The 16,836-nt window shown below is 44.6% G+C and overlaps 4 protein-coding genes across 4 annotated transcripts; 1 reads left to right on the top strand and 3 right to left on the bottom strand.

Moving 5' to 3' along the window:
• Positions 1-368: 368 nt before the first annotated feature.
• Positions 369-2,093, top strand: NCS57_01457100 (MFS domain-containing protein; the record flags this gene model as incomplete). The annotated part of the gene is made up of 5 exons (XM_053064171.1): positions 369-464; positions 512-1,284; positions 1,338-1,543; positions 1,597-1,777; positions 1,838-2,093. 5 exons carry the CDS (start codon positions 369-371, stop codon positions 2,091-2,093), a joined length of 1,512 nt encoding a protein of 503 aa, XP_052906454.1.
• A 2,824-nt stretch (positions 2,094-4,917) lies between these two features.
• NCS57_01457000 (MFS domain-containing protein) lies at positions 4,918-6,567 on the bottom strand (the record flags this gene model as incomplete). Its single annotated transcript, XM_053064170.1, has 2 exons — positions 4,918-5,846; positions 5,901-6,567. The coding sequence occupies 2 exons, from the start codon at positions 6,565-6,567 to the stop codon at positions 4,918-4,920; spliced, it is 1,596 nt and encodes a 531-aa protein (XP_052906453.1).
• Positions 6,568-9,657: 3,090 nt separating this feature from the next.
• Positions 9,658-10,779, bottom strand: NCS57_01456900 (Lipase; the record flags this gene model as incomplete). Its single annotated transcript, XM_053064169.1, has 3 exons — positions 9,658-10,396; positions 10,461-10,626; positions 10,683-10,779. 3 exons carry the CDS (start codon positions 10,777-10,779, stop codon positions 9,658-9,660), a joined length of 1,002 nt encoding a protein of 333 aa, XP_052906452.1.
• Positions 10,780-12,871: 2,092 nt separating this feature from the next.
• Positions 12,872-15,685, bottom strand: NCS57_01456800 (MHYT domain-containing protein; the record flags this gene model as incomplete). Its single annotated transcript, XM_053064168.1, has 5 exons — positions 12,872-14,581; positions 14,641-14,826; positions 14,873-15,379; positions 15,429-15,483; positions 15,534-15,685. 5 exons carry the CDS (start codon positions 15,683-15,685, stop codon positions 12,872-12,874), a joined length of 2,610 nt encoding a protein of 869 aa, XP_052906451.1.
• Between the last annotated feature and the right edge of the window lie 1,151 nt (positions 15,686-16,836).

The following is a 16,836-nucleotide window of genomic DNA, read 5'->3' as shown; positions in this document are numbered from 1 at the left end:
AATACCCGAGATCTTATGGTACGTGGAGAGGCTGTACAAGGTAAACTAGTGGGCGAGCTCGCCCGAGCTCACCCGAGCTCACCCAAGCTTCGCCAGGGTCTGTGGGGGGTTCCCCAGAGATCTACTCCGGATGCGGATAAGCATCTGTCAGATAAGACTCTATCTCTACCCCAGAGATAATAACGCCCCTTGTAGCCAATAACCGATAAGAAATTACAGATAGGAACAGTCATGCTTGTGAAGTATAAGATACTTCTAATAACTCTGCTTCTGGTGTTCGGATCCCCGCAGGCTGCAAAAGACCAACTCCTAAGTCTCTAGCTCTACCATCAACTCTTCTTCCGCCAAGTTCAGTTACCGCCACGAGGATGGGCTTCGGGCGAAAACATGTCTCCAGGCTGGTGCCTGCGGACCATAGGGTTTTAATGCCCCTGCTACTCGCTGTCACTATTGTCAATTCGGCAGTAAGTCAGCCGAACTACTATATAATCTCTTGCTAATGACTATCAAGACCCTCGGATATGATTCGTCTGTCATGAATGGGTTGTTGATCTTGCCCTCTTACTCAGAGTACTTCCATCTCAACACCGCTACCGAGGGCCTCAACAATGCTGCCATGTGGATAGGAGGCATCTTTGGTGCCTTTCTCATGCAGCCTGTCCCAGACTACTTTGGTCGTCGACGTGCCATCTACGTCGCCTCAGCCATCAGTGTTGTGGGCATTATCCTGCAGGCTGCCTCCCAGAATGTGCCCATGTTTGTCATTGCGAGGTTTATCGTCGGTGTCGGCTCTGCAATTAGCAATGGAGCTGCACCGACGCTGCTCGGTGAGCTGCTTCCGCCTCACCGACGTGCGCGCGTTCTGGGACTCTTCTTTTCCTGCTACTACGTTGGCAGCCTTGCTTCGGCCATTGTTAATTACGGCAGTCAGAACATCCAGAGTACTTGGGCATGGCGACTGCCTTCTCTACTTCAGTTCGTCCCCAGCGCGCTGGCTGTCCTCATTGTTCCGTTTGTGCCAGAGTCTCCTCGCTGGCTGATTGCACACGACCGGAACCAGGAGGCCCTAGAAGTGTTGATTATCATGCAAGGCAAGGACAATGTGGACTTACAGAAAGCAGAGGAGCAGCTACGCGACGTCAGGGCCACTATTGTCCGTGAGGCGGCGGAGTATACTCGCAATCCATGGAGAGAGATTATCGCAACCAAGGCAAACAGGCGGAGACTTGCAATTCTTTGCAGCTTCGGTCCTATGATTAACATGTTCGGCAACTTTATCATCTCGTGAGTAAGGACTTTCAATGCGACGTGCCTTGGTCGCTGACAATTATGTCCAGCTTCTACCTGACAAAGATACTCAGCCAAGCTGGCATCACAAATCCGGTCACCCAAACACAAGTACAGGTCATCATTAACTGCTGGTCTTTTGCTGTAGCCATTTTTGGCAGTTTCATGCTCGACGTCCTTGGTCGCAGAATCCAGACGTTTATCGGTGTCGGCGGTATGACAGCAACGCTGCTGTTGATCGGCGGTCTTATCAAACGTGAGTCCTTTCAGCTGGTTGGTCGAATATGGCCCTGACAGCCGTGCCCATAGGTTATGGCGAGAGCACCAATACCTCGGGAATTTATGGCACCATTGCTGTCATTTTTGTCTTTCAGGGCTTCTACGCCTTCTCCATCACGCCCATGACAAGTTTGTACCCAACAGAGGTGTCGCCCTTCAAGCTCCGTGCTACAGGCATTGCTATCTTCCGCATGCTCGATTCTGGATTTGGGTAAGTTGTGACTATTTAAGAAGTCTCAAATTCCTGACATAAGCTGACGAATGCCTCAAGCCTTCTCGCCTCCTTCGCCATGGCCTATGCTATGGCTGATCTGGGCTGGAAGTTTTATTTCATCAACGCATCCTGGAACTTTGCGTTCCTCATTATTGCTTACTTTACCTTTGTTGAGACCAAGGGACTAGAGCTTGAAGAGATTAACACCAGGTTTGAAGGCTCTGCGATACTGAATGGTGTCATTGAGGATACTGCCTCGCAAAAGACTGATACTGGGATCCGCAAGAACGAAAGTATTACAGATAAGGCGTAAGAGGTGTACTATTTAGAGGTAGGTGTTAGTCGTCACATGAGGGGGATAGTTACAGTATTGAATATGACATGATGTTGATAATTCCCCAGTCTCTGGCGAAGTGCGCACATTCTGAAAGATCGGGCTGCCTTACTCCTCCCTCACTCCATCAATTCCACATGCTTATATCACCACTGCCGTTTGTTAGGAATATAGACCACTTAATGGGGTGTCTTCAGGGGCACCACATTGATCCATAGAAACTACGATCTTCTGGCTCAATTAACCCATCAAAGGCCGAGTTTCAACTATAATAAAGAACACATTGCCATAGAAACTAAACTGATCCCTCAAAATCATACTTATATAGGACTATTCCAAAATTTTCGGCCTATCAACATAGAGTGTTCCAAAAACACAACCCAAGATCCAAAGAGCGTCAAAATTGCACTTTAGTCGGTGATGATGAAGTTCCTGCCCCATTAGTCCTAGAATATAGGGCTTCGCTGTAGAGCTGTTCCTGCAACAGAAAGATATGCAAAAACAAACTCAAGAGTGTGGGTGTAAAAAGTGCCCAAGGGGGCATGTTCAGAGTATTTTGTCTCAATGGACATCATGGATCTGTTTGTAGAATAGAGGATGGTGTAATGCATGACGGCCTTGCTGTGATCCACGGCAGCGTTGTTATCCGTTGCAGCTGTGACCAGTGCAGAATATTCCATTGAAAGAAGTGAAACAGCCCGCTGAGATCGTCTGGTCGGCTCAGCTGGCCACTTCTTAGTTCAGGCGTGGTATATTCAGTCTGGAAGGTTGTGGCTGGTCATAGACTTGGTGTATCGTGGCTGAGATTTGTTCAAGCTAGTTGAGTCTTGTTGCAGAATCACCCGTAGATGCTCACACGGAATAGAGCACACAAAAACAAGTGGCCGTCGCAGTGTTATTGTTACACGAGTTGACGTAGAGAGGTGCCACCGTGTCGAGTGCGCACCGGGTGCCCATGCACAGTGGGCACGGGCGAGGTGGCGACCAGCATACTGAATGTCAGCATATGTGAATACATATTCCAAGGACACATGTCGGCAGACATTGAGAAGTGGGAGTCTTGAAACCTCAGGCGAGTTGAAGGGTGGCCACTGGTCCTTGGTACGCGTCGATGGTCACTAGTCGGAGGCATAGTCGGAGGCACTTGCATAGACAAAGCCGATCACTATGGTGAATTGCACAGTCATGTGTTGAAAGTGCGAATAATTGTATCGGTAAGGTAGTCGGAGTCGGCGCATGGGGGTGGATTTAATAGCGTCTCGAGCCAGCGCAGTTTAATAGGAAGTCAACTACTGCACCACCTAAACATCTAAAACCACGGGGCGTCAGTTGCTAATGTGCCTTCTTCCAAACTAGCTAATGACATATTTGAATGAAGCTAAGCTTTGTATCAATCTTTTTGCACACCACGGCACTATCAATAACCTTTATTTCGCCCATGGCACGGCTTCAGATTCTCGTTCCTCCCTCGACGCCGGTCAAGAGCACCCGCCCCTTTTCCGAACCCGAAGGTCACGATGAGCGGGAAGATAAGCATTCAGAACAGCAAGTCACGTTTCTTGAGAGAAACGACAATCCGCAAATAGCGAAGCTTGAGCCACTCACTCAACCCGCCGAGCAACAAGGCCCGGGACAAGATGGACAACCACTCAAAACCAGTACCTTCACGGTAATTGTTCTTCAGTCACCCAGTCAATCTTCCGTTCTCACAAGCTAAGTTGCAGTGATCTACCCAAGAGACTCTTGCCGAAAACAGCAACATAAAGCGCGTTGTTCACGAGTTCTATCTCACGAAAGGAAAAGAGAGAGAGGGAGAGAGACTCGCCCTGCGTGGACAGTTTGATGCTGTCAAACTGGCCACGAAACGCCAGGGATATCTGGAGTCTATTTTTTTTGGCGTTGATATGGCCACAGAAGCCGACTTGGATACCATCTTGCTGTATGGAAACTGTAGCGATAAAAACACGACAGCTAGTCTTTGCATCTTTCTCTCCAGGTTGTCCAGTTAATAGTCTAGCTTAGCCCTCTCTCATGTAGGCATGAGCTACATCTGCTTCATGATCTTCTTCAGCATAGCAATATCTGTGCTGTATACCTTGCAATGGCGTCTTAAAGGTGGAAAAAAAAAAAAACAAGAGAGATAATGTTCCCCATACCAGAACCACTTCGACTCTGACGACTAGGAAGTGCGAGCAGGAGGTGCACCGGTAACGATATCGGAAAGGCTCCCGAGCGAAGGCCAACAAACATGCGCGAGCCTCAAGTCAGAGAATCGGTAGGTGGTGACGATGTGTTTGTCGTTAGACTCACAAGTCCAGTATTGCTATGGAAAAGGATAGCGCAACCATTCGCTGACATCCACACGACATAGTAAACACATATCAAAAGACGATAGAGCTCTCAGAGTCAACGATCATCTTGCTGAGTGGGGTGGCACTTATGCAGTGCTTGTGGCTGTCTGGTTCGTTATCTAGTAGGGGCATGATTTCCAAGTCAACTAAGTGAATTCTAGTCCCCGAGAGGCTTGATAATGCGGTCTCTGTGGAACAGTCAGTCCTTTGACCCTCTCCTAGGGCGTCACTGGCTTATAGATTGGAGCCATGCGTTCATGGTGCCTGCGACACTTGCGAGGTTGTTATTATCGGAGGGCATTGGGATATGATGCTATGATGTGCTAGAGATTTACTAGAAATTAGCTGTTATGTTAATAACTGGAGGCTGGGTGTACCATATCATGCAATCACGGCTGGTAAAATAAAGAAAAACCTGTTTTGCAGCCTCCCAAGCCAATGGTAAAGTAGATTTAGGGGTGCGTTTCTGTCATTGCGTAGGGACTCTTCTTCCGAAGCTTGGGTCCGTACAACCTAAACAGAAGCGGTGCTGGTGTTAACAAAACAGCAATGCAACCCAAGAGAGTCATTGTCCAGTGAACTCCGATTCCCTCATACATAGGACGTGCCGCCATGACCATACCACCAGCAATCAAGTACCGCGCCATCGTGATGCTCGCAAGCGCAATCGCCGAATGATCTCGGTAGCTATCAGTTATGTACTCATAGCTGCTAACATAAACAGCCGTCAACACGACGCCAAACACAAAACAAGCGCCGAGACCGCTCCATTTCGATATTGTAGGGTAGTTACTCCAGCCGAGCCAGAATAAAGAAACTGGAAGCAATGGGGCAGTAACTATTGCAGGCCACAGTCTGAATTCTGGTTTCAAGGGGGCCCCTCGGACAAATTCTGTGTGCCAACGTGCCCAACTATACAGGCCGGGAGTGCAACAGGCGAATGCAGTTGAGCCCGCGGCGATAGAGGCAAAACAGGACCCTTGGAGACCAGGAGATAAGCCGTAGGTCTCTTTGAAGATGTAGTCGAACCCCGAGAGGAAAGTGAAAAGCAGAATGTAGAGCAGGATCAGGTAGTACCCGAGAACAATGATGACTGGTTCGGTACGGAAGAAAGTCATGGGGAGCGGCAGAGTCTGCCGTAGTTGCTTCCAAAATGACGCTTTCTGTGAATGCTCCGAAGAGTAACGTTCGTCTCCAGTGAGACGTCGAAGTTCCTTTGCCTTCCAGTCCAGCAAAAGCGGGAAGTACGTCTCTGGGAGAAACAGTAACGCGACGAGGAAAGCTGCGCCAGAGATAACCAACGTCACCCACTCGGTCCAGCGCCAGCCGAGTTTTGGGTTAGAGACAATCCAACCGCCCGCCACGGGTGCGATGACTGGGGCTAAGGCAGTCAGCGAACCAAGGTTTCAAAAACTTCACGTCAAGCCTGGCTTACCTGCCACGTTCGCCCAAGCAACAATTGGGAAGACCAAGGCTCTCTTGACCGGGCGGAACAGGTCGTTCACGCTTGCACCGTTGATGGTGAGCGTAGCACTAGCAGATAATCCCGCAAAATATCGGCATACGACTTGTCCACCGAATGTGGGCGTCAGCGCAGACCCGAGGACGAAGCAAAGGTAGCAAAAGGTTGCCACTAGATAGGTTGGGTTTCTCCCCACGGTTTCTGAAATTGGACCAACAAAGAGGGCGCCAGTTCCAACGCCGAAGAGATAAACGGCTGTTGCCAAGTTCTCGGCAACTTTGCTGACATGGAATTCTTGGCTGGCGGCCAAGTTACCCATCGACTCTGCCGCACCAGCCCATGCTTGGGTAATAATTAGGAAGCATAAGATGAAAATGGTCTTGGTTCTCTCGAGGACTGTCCAGTTCAATGGATTTAGAGGGTCATAGTCTCCCTCACTGCGCACTAGGATGAAGTCACGGTCTCCTTGTCCAGGGCTGTCTTGGCGGTTCTGTTTCTCGGGTTGTCCCTCGCTAGTAGGCGAAGGTTTGCGTCGTTCTCGTTGACCCAACGTTCTCCCTTTCTCAAGGTACGCAGGGTCTTTTCCGAGGTCGAGCTTCACCTGTTTGGCGATCTGGCGGCGTTGTACAAAGGACCACATAGTGAAGGCACTTGTAACAAAAGGACAAAGGAAGAATCCTTAGAATCACAAACAAGTTGTAGTGTGACTTCAGGAATGTTTCGAACGATGATCAGAGATAATTCAGAGCTTATTAAATAATTATTGTAAGCAGGTTTGTGGTGTGTCGCGTGACGTATTACCCTTCTGCGCAACGGATCGGTTAGAGCGTGTTGACGTCACGTATGTGTATTGAGTGGCGACGTCTGAGCAAAACGATTATTTTAGTGACAACGGCGCCTAACCAACTCGGGTTAAACGGTGAAAGGGCATTAAAAACCCTTTGCTTATGATTTTATAGAATACTTAAGGGGGCCTAGAGACCGGCCCGGTCCCCCGTGCTTGGTCTCGGTTGCACTTAGAGGACTAAGCACAGGGGGTACGTTGACTAAGGAAATAGCCGGTTGATTAAGAAAAAAGATATCTTTTTTTTTTATATATTTTTAGATAAAGAAAAAAGTTACTTTTTATTATATAAAAAATATCTTTTTAAATAACTTAAGACTTTATTATTTAATATTTCTTAATAAGTAATTATTTTTTTTATATTTTAAGTTACTTAAATACTTTTAGACTTTTTAAGTTTTTTTAATTAACTTAGGGACTTATTTTTATTAAAAATCTCTATAAAAATAATAGTATTTTTCTTAGTTTTTTTTAGTTAACTAGCTATTTCCTTAGTTGATATACTTCTTATACTTAGTCTTATAATTATAATAAAATTATAAAAGCCAAAGTTATAAAAATAAGCTAAACTTATAATAAGAGGATATTTCTAAGAAATAAACCTAGTTATATTAGTTTTATATTAGTAAAGAATTAGGTTATATACTCTAAGGTAAAAAATATAAAGTATATTTAATAATATATTTAATATATTAAATATAACTAAGGTAGATTACTTACTAAGGTAGCTTGTATATAAAAAATATTAATAAATAAGTTTTATATATTAAAAGATATTTTTTAAATTAATGTTTTTTAAGTTTAATCTAAGATAAGATAAATATTTTTAAACTTAGTCTTAGGATTAAAAAAATAAATTTTAATTTTATTAATCCCTTTTAGCTTAATATATATAATAAATAAGTATTATAATTATATAAATATTATAAAAATCTCTTAAGTTATATCTTTATTATTTAATTAATTATTTCTTAATTATTTAATATATTATAAGCTTTTATTAAATCTAAGATATTTTTTTATTTTTTAAGCTATATAAAATAATCTTAAGTTACGTATTTAATAAGTTATAATTATTTATAAGGTTTATTATTATAATTTATATTATTAATAATATAATATTTAATCTTAATATAATATTATTTAGAAATTATATTAAGTATTTTTAATATTAAAATTATTATTATTTATATATTTATATAAGCTAAGATATATATATTTTATATTTAATTAGATAGGTTTAATTAATTAAACCTATAAGCCTCTATTTATCTCTAAGTTTAGCACTAAGCCCTAGTATTAATTCTTTTTAGGTTTATAAAACTCTAATACTAATTTTAGGAACTAATCCCTCTAAAACCTATAATACTAATAGTCCTTATTTTCTAATATAATTATGCCTATAGCTATATAGCTAGATCTTAGCTAGCTATAATAAGACTTCTTTAATCCTCTTATTTAATATTATAATAGGTATTAATACTTATAATAAGAGTTATAAGCTATGCTATATATTAATTATATTTTAAGTCCCTAAGGAATTAATCTTTCTTATTAATAAGAACTTGTTTTTCTTTTAGCCTTTTTTTAAAAGCTTTTAATACAAAAAGCTTTTTTTTTAATAAAATTAATCCTTTCATTAATATTATTATTAAATAAAAAAAAGCTAAATAAAAAAAAATATTATAATTAAAGATTATAAGTTTAATATATTTTAAATTATTAAAGCCTTTATTTAATATAATACTTTAAAGGTATTTATTTAATATTATTTCTTATAGCTTATTATAAATACTTTTTATTCTCCTATAAAGCTTATAAACTTCCTCGCTAAGGTTATCTTAGTTATATTAAAAGATATATTAATAGGTATTAGTTATCTTATTTTAATTATTTAGTTAAAGGTCTTTATAGAAAATAGCTATTATAATTATTAATATATTATTAATTAATTAATTAGTTATAGATTAGTTAGTTATAGTTATTATTAGTTATATTTAAACCTCCCCTTGTAAAAATAATAAAAATAATTTTAACCTCTTTAAGTAATTAAGAATTATAAAAGTAATTAAAAGGTTAATATTAGAGGGGAGAGCTATTATACAAAGGGGTTAGATTTTAATCTCTTTAATTAGTTAAGATATAAGCTATTTATTATAAATAGAGCTAGCTTTAGTATATTATTAAAGCTATTAATAATTATATAGCTAAACCTTATTAATTTAAGCTTTTTAAGACCTTTAGCTTTAGGTATAGAGCCTTTATTAAAAAAATTACTAAGATATTAATTAAATATCTTAATCCCTATTTTAAGTAATATAAAGAAATATAATAATAATATTATTAGCTAAGTAAAAATACTTAATATAATAACTTAATTAAGTTAAAAATTAAAGAAATTAATTTTTATTTTTATTAATTTTTAAATTAAATATTAAAATTATTAGTTTTATTATATATTAAGCTTAAAAAATATTATTTAAACAAATAATTATAAATAAATAAAATTTTATTTATACTTTTTTATATATAAGCTACCTTAGCTATTAAAATAACTTAGTTATATTTTATATCTTAAGTATATTATTAAATATAACTTAAATTATATTACTTAGATTATACTTAAAACTTTTTATTTATACAAACTTATTATAATTATTATATATATTTTACTTATATTATTAATATTTAATAAAATATTACGACTTTTTATAATATTTTATATTATATTTAAATAAACCTAAGATAAAAAATAAAATATTTTACTAATTTATATTAATAAGAAACAAAATATATTTTCTAAAAACTAACTTTAGTACTAAGTCTAGAGGTCGTTTACTAGTTGTTTGCCAGCAAGGAAGACTATAGACTAATTCTCTCTTGAGCCTAAATCATCTGCTCAACAAATTCCTGATCCATCTCGCTATACTGAGTCAACTTCTTTTCCAACTCCTCATCTGATATGTCCCTCTTCCATGGGATCGTGATTGGTGCACAAGTGGCCATGCTCTGGAAATAGGTGATGTGCGCAAGAATGTCCAGACCTATCGTGCCACCATTGCACATAACGTTCGCCATGCCCTCACAAACCTTGATCTCGGTCACGGTGTAGTCCTTATCAAGTGGGCCACCGTCAAGCCAATATTCTGGGCTAGTGTGACGGTATCCAAAGACGATAGGAGGAAGACGTGGGACGGGGTCATCACCATGTGTGACGCGATATTCAGCGCCCGTCTGTTGAGTGACGAAGTTGGCGAAGAAGTCGTTGCCTACTCTTGGAGAGCCATAGGTGTAGAGGTCAAAAGGAAAGCCGTCTTTGCGCAGGTACGCAGCCGCAACAGTAGCGACGGCACCACCGAGGGAGTGTCCGGTAGCGACGAACTTGAAAGTCGGGTTTGCAGTCTTCGCTGCGGAGACAGCAGCTTTGATATTGGCTGCAACCTCCTCCCAAGCATCCAAGAAGCCGGTGTGAACGCCACAGCCAGCAACAAGGTCGCAGGTCTTTTGACCAAAATTGAAGTTTGTGATCCAGTTTCGCACGTTGATGCTGCCACGTACAGAGACAACTATCTCCTTACGAGCGTTGTCAGTTGCCACATAGGCACCGATGCCCGTCTTCGTACCACTAGAAAGCTTTGTGAGTCATGGTCCTCATGTTACTATTCGTGATCTTGGGGCAGTTGACTAACATTACCGAACTGACAACGATAGCAGCGTCCTTTTCAATATCAGGGCAATTCCCAGCACCGCAGTGGACTGGTTTGCCAACTGCTGTATTGAAATTGCAATACGCAGCATCAGCATGCTGGAGATAGAACCTGAAGTTTGACAGATCCTGCGTCGTGACTGTCACAGCTAAGCTATATGTTAGCTCGTATTCGTTGGAGCTTCATATCGATCAATTTGCTCACCTCGATGCTCAAGTACCTGAGTATTCTCATCAACAGAGGGCACTGGGCCAGCTGCCGTAAAGGCAATTATGGAAAGAAGAGATAGGACAAGCATCATGACAGAGGTCTCAATATGAGAGTCGATTGAGTTGGATTGTCTATCTGAAGAGGATGATGTGTGCTGAAGTTTTCTGATTACACAACACCGACGTGGCTTTTTATACAATTTGGAGAACGCTCACTTCGATATTCACATGCTGAAGCGTCTCGGATTGAGGTCAGTTACTATCAATTCATCAGGCATATTAGAGATTCACAAGCAAATAACGTCGTTCACACAGCGTGCGTTTCTCATCCGAGGATGTGTAAAGCGAATGTCGTCCTCGCAGAGCGGGGTTCAATGGACTCCTTCAACGCTTGGCAAACTCCGGTTAGACAGGGGCAATGGTTCGCAGAACTTTGCCAGATCCAGCCAAGAGCCAGATGCTTAGTTTACTTGAGATGCCTATTCTGGTATCGGAATTGAGGAACCGTGATCATGGTGTTGAGGCTTCGGGGGGCGGGAAACCAGGGTGCTTTTGGCGCCAGTATGCAGCGATCAACATTTGGAGACTAAGGCCGGCAGGGTGTTCTAGGATCATCAAATCGAGGCCTTTGGTCGTATTGAGCATCTCAGCCAAGAAAGGGGACGGCAATCGCTATCCGACCCTTGCAGGAAGCCGGGACCACCTATCTTCTGGCTTGTGCTGCGTGAAGGATCAGCCCTTTCCGGATGGCAGACCTCGTAATTGGGCATATGACTGCTCTCTAACCATCTCCATGATCCCTCCACAGTGAATACTATACACTAGTAGGGATCGTTATGCAACTCGGTACCCCCACCCGAGCTACAGACTCCGGACTCGGATGGAAGTCACATGGGACCAACCCCAGACAGCGGTTCGGCTCACCGTTGCACTGCCTTCGGGTGCACGCGTGGGATTTTGCGGGGTGCCCAGGTTCCCTAGACGTCAGCTTCAGCTGAAGAGCCCTTACCGCTCGTCAGGCTCGGCGAAATATGATCCCACCGCAACTAATAAGCCCAGGCAACCTACTCATGGCAAGTTCCGGGAATTACCTAAAAAGTAATCTAGCTTTTCCAGGGCTTTGTTCATCCATGTGCGATATGCGATCGTATGATGCCCGTACTCCGATAACCCGATCTGACTCAGACGAGAGGCGGGATTTTCTTGTCAAGGTCTTTCCAGGCCAAGAAATGAAGATATTGGCGTATTATTCCGTCTTCAAAATGTCTCACCAGGTTGTTTCTCCTCCTTGGAGGCGGCTAAGCTGATGGCGTATTTGCGTGACATTAACTTTTCATCCTGCAGACCTTTCGTGTTCACTGGCACTGTCAAGCCGATCCTACTTTCTTTGAGCCGAGGAACAAGATAGGAGAGTTACAAATCACAGTAACTCAATCCACAGTCCTGTGATTACGGGCCCTCCAGTGAGTTCACCGATCGGCGAGGGAGGTTGAAGTCGGTCGGGTGACTCTGGTCGGGCTTCCAAGGGGGCCGAACGGGCGCACGGGTACCCGTGCGCCTCCCAGGTCCCACTCTAAAGTCACCGCTAAGTCAGTATGGTGGGCACAGTGAAACCAATAGCATCGTGTACGATTCCATTGTAACCCTCGTTGCCTTAGACTCATGCAATTCGAGCGAGGCCAAGGTGATCCAAGTCAGTGCATATAGGGTGAGATGTATGGGAACTCTGAGCTGGCGAAGATGAAGCTGCCCGTACTTCCAAAAATGGAAGTAGTTTAGCATCCTGATTCAATGGGGCTGTGTGACGCTGATGCTACTGATCATACCCGCTGACCGGGAAGGCCGCTGACTAAACTATTCAAAGTCCAGTTTATTAGTGCCTCTTTTATTGGCCCACGGACCTCGCCGGTCATTATCAAGCTATTCCCACCGTTAGTAAGTGCTTGAAGCGAACTTAATGAGGCTGCTCCTCCGCGTCTCGAAGATAAAGTTGGAACATGGCCGCATTTCAGGCATAAGGCTGACAAATTACAGCCGTTTTGATCTTAGGTCGTGTTGATCTTGGGACTTGACGTGGAGGAAGTAATAGGAATTATATGTCTTCCAGAGCATATAACAATCCTGTTGAGGGCGTCGTTTTCATGGATGAGGGTTGCCTCCTTTACTTATTATTCTACTATTAAACTATAAACCACTCCCAACTGCTTCCGCAAACAAGATATCAACAAATGTCACAGTGTTAGACATGTTCCCATTCACATTTCCAGTATCCTGCGACCCGATATGAGCATCCGTACCTATATTGGTCATCGGTTGCAGCTCGATGCTTGACATTGATGCTGTGTGAAGCCCATCTGACGTCTCAATAACCATCGTATCCTGACTTTTTCCATCTCCACGGCCTCCTTCACTCTTGTCAACGTTGACTGTCACCTCCTTGAATACCAGGATACCTCCATAAGATGGCGGTGCCGTTCGCCAGTCATCCTGGGACTTGGGCTTGTTGAGCTCATCCACTGTGTCAACTGATCTTGGTCGGCTGGTGCTGTTGGGTGGGCATAGGTTGACGGTTGAGCTGGATCGTGCCGACACTGGTGAGCTTGGATTCTTTGTGAGTGCCATCATCGGATTTCTCTTCAAATTTCTTGTTGAAGAAGTCTTCAAAGATGCGAACGGCCAGAAGCTGAATGCTCGTGATCGACGACCCTGTTCACTAGTATTCGCACGACGAGATTGGACCAGAGACCCGAACTCGCGGTGCACGCCTCGGGTAAACTCTTGATGCCACCCGTCGGAAGCCTGGTGCATCTTCAAGATGCTCAGAGGCACAAATTCGCAGTCGGGGCTCGATAGGACCGAATGGATAGGAACCACCAGTCGCAAAGTTATCATGACCGCCTCAGCCTGGCTCTCGTGGCCTGGTAGGTGCACGACTGTCGGGGAGAGCACTGCCTGCTCAAATAAAGGATCTTTGATGGACGTGCGCAGAGATTTGATGGTTTCACCCATTTGTCTGGCAAAGGCCTTTTCATTCGAGGATGCAGGAGCCACGTCGTCGTCAAAGAGCCTGGGGACAAGACTTGAAACCGGCATCCCTTGGAATTGTCTCAAGAAATCCACTTGCCACTTGTCCATACTTCCCATGTGCAGACGCTCGGAGGGGAGGACATGCCTAGCCCCCTTGTGAACCAGCACCTGAAAGCCACGAGAATCAACCCGGGCGCGAATGGCAAACAGCCCGATGTACGATCCAGAGGATTGTTGTTTGTCCTGGGCGGCGTACGTTGCCAGACCCCGTAGTGTTTTCTCAAAATCACCAGACTGGATCTGCATGCTGGCTTGGATCAAGTTGCTCACTTGATGCAGTTCGGCGAACCGGAAACCGGCCGATGTTAACCTCTCAGCGTCACGGCCTGTATGAACCTGACGCACCAAGAGCATCAGTGATCCGCGTCCGCATTCTGTTTGGTAACCCGGAAACCCCTTTTCGGCCGCATCGACACCGGCCTGGTCTTCTTCCTTGGCTGTACTTTCGCTGTCTGAGATGGGACTCCGTGGTCGTCTGAGTCTCGGCATAACTCTCGTCCGGTATGCTCCAGTAGACAGGACGTCATCCCAGAGAACTCCCATTGAGGTGATGTGCTCACCTAACTGCTCAGAGAGGGTCAGAGCAGCTACACAGAAAAGTTCGCGGAAGATAGCATCATAATCTTTGATCATCTCGCCGTGCTCGTTGATCAATTGAATGCCGCTCTTATCGGCACCAGAGTGCGGTAGCTGATGAAGATGGTGCTTCATGCCGTCCAAGAGAGTTGAAATTCCGCTCCAGTTTCGTGAGGCCTGAAAAAGCCAGTGGAAAATGGGATGTGTGTTGCTGAAACCCTCCCTACTATTCTGTAACTCACGTGTTAGACAAAATGCCGGTGATGGAAATGATCCGAAAAATCCCATACCTTCTCCAAGAACGAGTCTGTGATGGCCACACTGGGCATAAGACCGTCAGGATCAACCAGAATCCTCCCATGCTTATCAAAGATTGCAGTGCCCAATGTGATTTGCTGAGCTCGGAGGGCCGACTTCTTCATCTTCCGGGCACGAAGAACGGCGGAGCCGGCAAGGATGAGACAAGCACCAAGTGACTAAAAAGATTAGCCACATTCTGCCCTTGAGCTTGGACACACTTACCAGACAGATGACGACAATGACAGTTGCAATCCTCGAGGGTTCGTTATTCTTGGTCTGTATGTTGACAAGCCGGTACCGGGTCCCGACGACCGCGCACCAATGCATTCCTGACACTGCTCCGGCGAGAATGAAGGCTGACAAGGATCGCTTCCACCACGAATGAGCCCATACTCCTCGAAATACGAAGAACAGAGACAGGGCAATAATGCTGGCGAACACGGCGATGATAGCTGCGCCAACGATGAATGCTGGCCGATATATACATGTGTAATTCTTGATGGACGAGTTTCCGAGGTAGTGCATGCCACAGATAGCAGCACCACAGAGAATACTTCCTATCATGATTCTCCACCAGGAGATATAATTATTCGTACCAATGGCGACAAAGGCGGCCAAGAGGACAACGATCGGGACGAAAAAGGAGACGGCAGTAAAGCCACTGGAGTATGCCACTTGCAAGTCGCGTTCGTGGTTCGCTAGGTCGATGGCCCGGTTACCGATAAAATGCTACGGGTTATCAGTACATAGGTAGCCACAATAGTGTTGAGTCACTCACCATGCACCAGATCGATATACCGCCCATGGTGATGGCTGAACTGACCAAGAGCAAGCTAATCGCATCAGCATCATAGCACCAAAGTATTACCGCAGGTTGACATACTGGTTAAAGAACCCTCTCGATCCGGTCCGGCGGTTGATCAGCTCGAGTGTCGATGCCGCCCCGACGAGGCTGACCAGGTAACTGAGAGCTATGAATCCAGCATTGTAGCTCTGAGGGACGACATGCCCTAGGTATTGGTCAACAGATGACATGATGAAGAATGTCTCTCGGCTCAGCAAACAAAAGAGCTGTCCTCGATGTCATTGGGCCCAGAAAGCACGATCGAGGCATCAGTGTCTCTTATTACTCCCTTTTACCCCTGGTGAGGAGGGTCCACGTGCCTTTTGGGGTGGTCCAACACATTCTCCTTCCTCAGATTTTTGGTAATCAACAAGTGACCGATCTCGCACCTTTACCCACCCTCCGCGTAGACGCACGTGGAGATGGTTCACAGCAAGCTTTAGTTTGACGCAGGGAGCAGCGCCCTGGCATAACCGTGTTACTAGTCATATGTCAATCGTGGTTGACAGGCTTTTGGCAAGCCACTAACCGAGAAAAGCCAAGCGAGCCGATGAGGCTTGCGTACACAATGAAGGTTTGGTGCTAAAGTGCGGAACTGCCGCCACAAGGGTGGACCCAGATCCATGGCCGGCTGAAACATTCACGCAGTTGATCTGGTTCCAAGTCAAGGTGCTAGAATATTGGAGAGGGATGGATCTCAGGTTAATCCTTTCCATGTTATCCAAACAATAAGCAATCGTAGAGGGATATACTCCAGTATCTGCATAATCCAAACGAGTCACAGAGTGTCTGGGAAATCGTCTCCGGCGTTCCCGGGAGTTGAATCTCGGAGCCGAGGCCGCAGGGCATGGTTGCCAAGTCGTTCAGCTCACGTACCCCAGCTAAATCTGATAAGCGAGGCTCATGAAAGGGAATCTTGACGCCACGAGGCCCACATTCGCGCTCTGACCTCACGGCATTTGCCTTGGAGTTGCCTCGCTTATGAGGGCCCCTGGCCGAGTGGAACACCGGGCGATTCATCTCATCGACACCACCTTCTCGCTCGGCCACAGCGTGTTAGTTCTACTATATTTCTCTTTCCCATGATTTGATCTTGCACGCATTCATCTGTGTGAGAGGGGAAATTGAAACCCTGGGAGGCCAACTCGATTTATCCATCTGTGACGCAGCTGGTGCCTTGCCCTTCCTCACCAACGACCAAGATTACCGCAACACAAGTCATTATGCTCTACCAGTTGTACGGACCCCGCCCTGGAATTGCCGCCGACGCCTTGGTCAGGACGGTTCGGTGGTAGTGCCGACACCTGAACAACTTGGTGCACTGGTTCCAACGTCTTGGAAA

The sequence above is a fragment of the Fusarium keratoplasticum genome, chromosome 13 (assembly GCF_025433545.1).
Source record: "Fusarium keratoplasticum isolate Fu6.1 chromosome 13, whole genome shotgun sequence".
NCBI classification, from domain to species: Eukaryota; Fungi; Ascomycota; class Sordariomycetes; order Hypocreales; family Nectriaceae; genus Fusarium; species Fusarium keratoplasticum.
The sequence above is the reverse complement of the archived record's forward strand: the minus strand, read 5'-3'. Positions and strand labels throughout refer to the sequence as shown.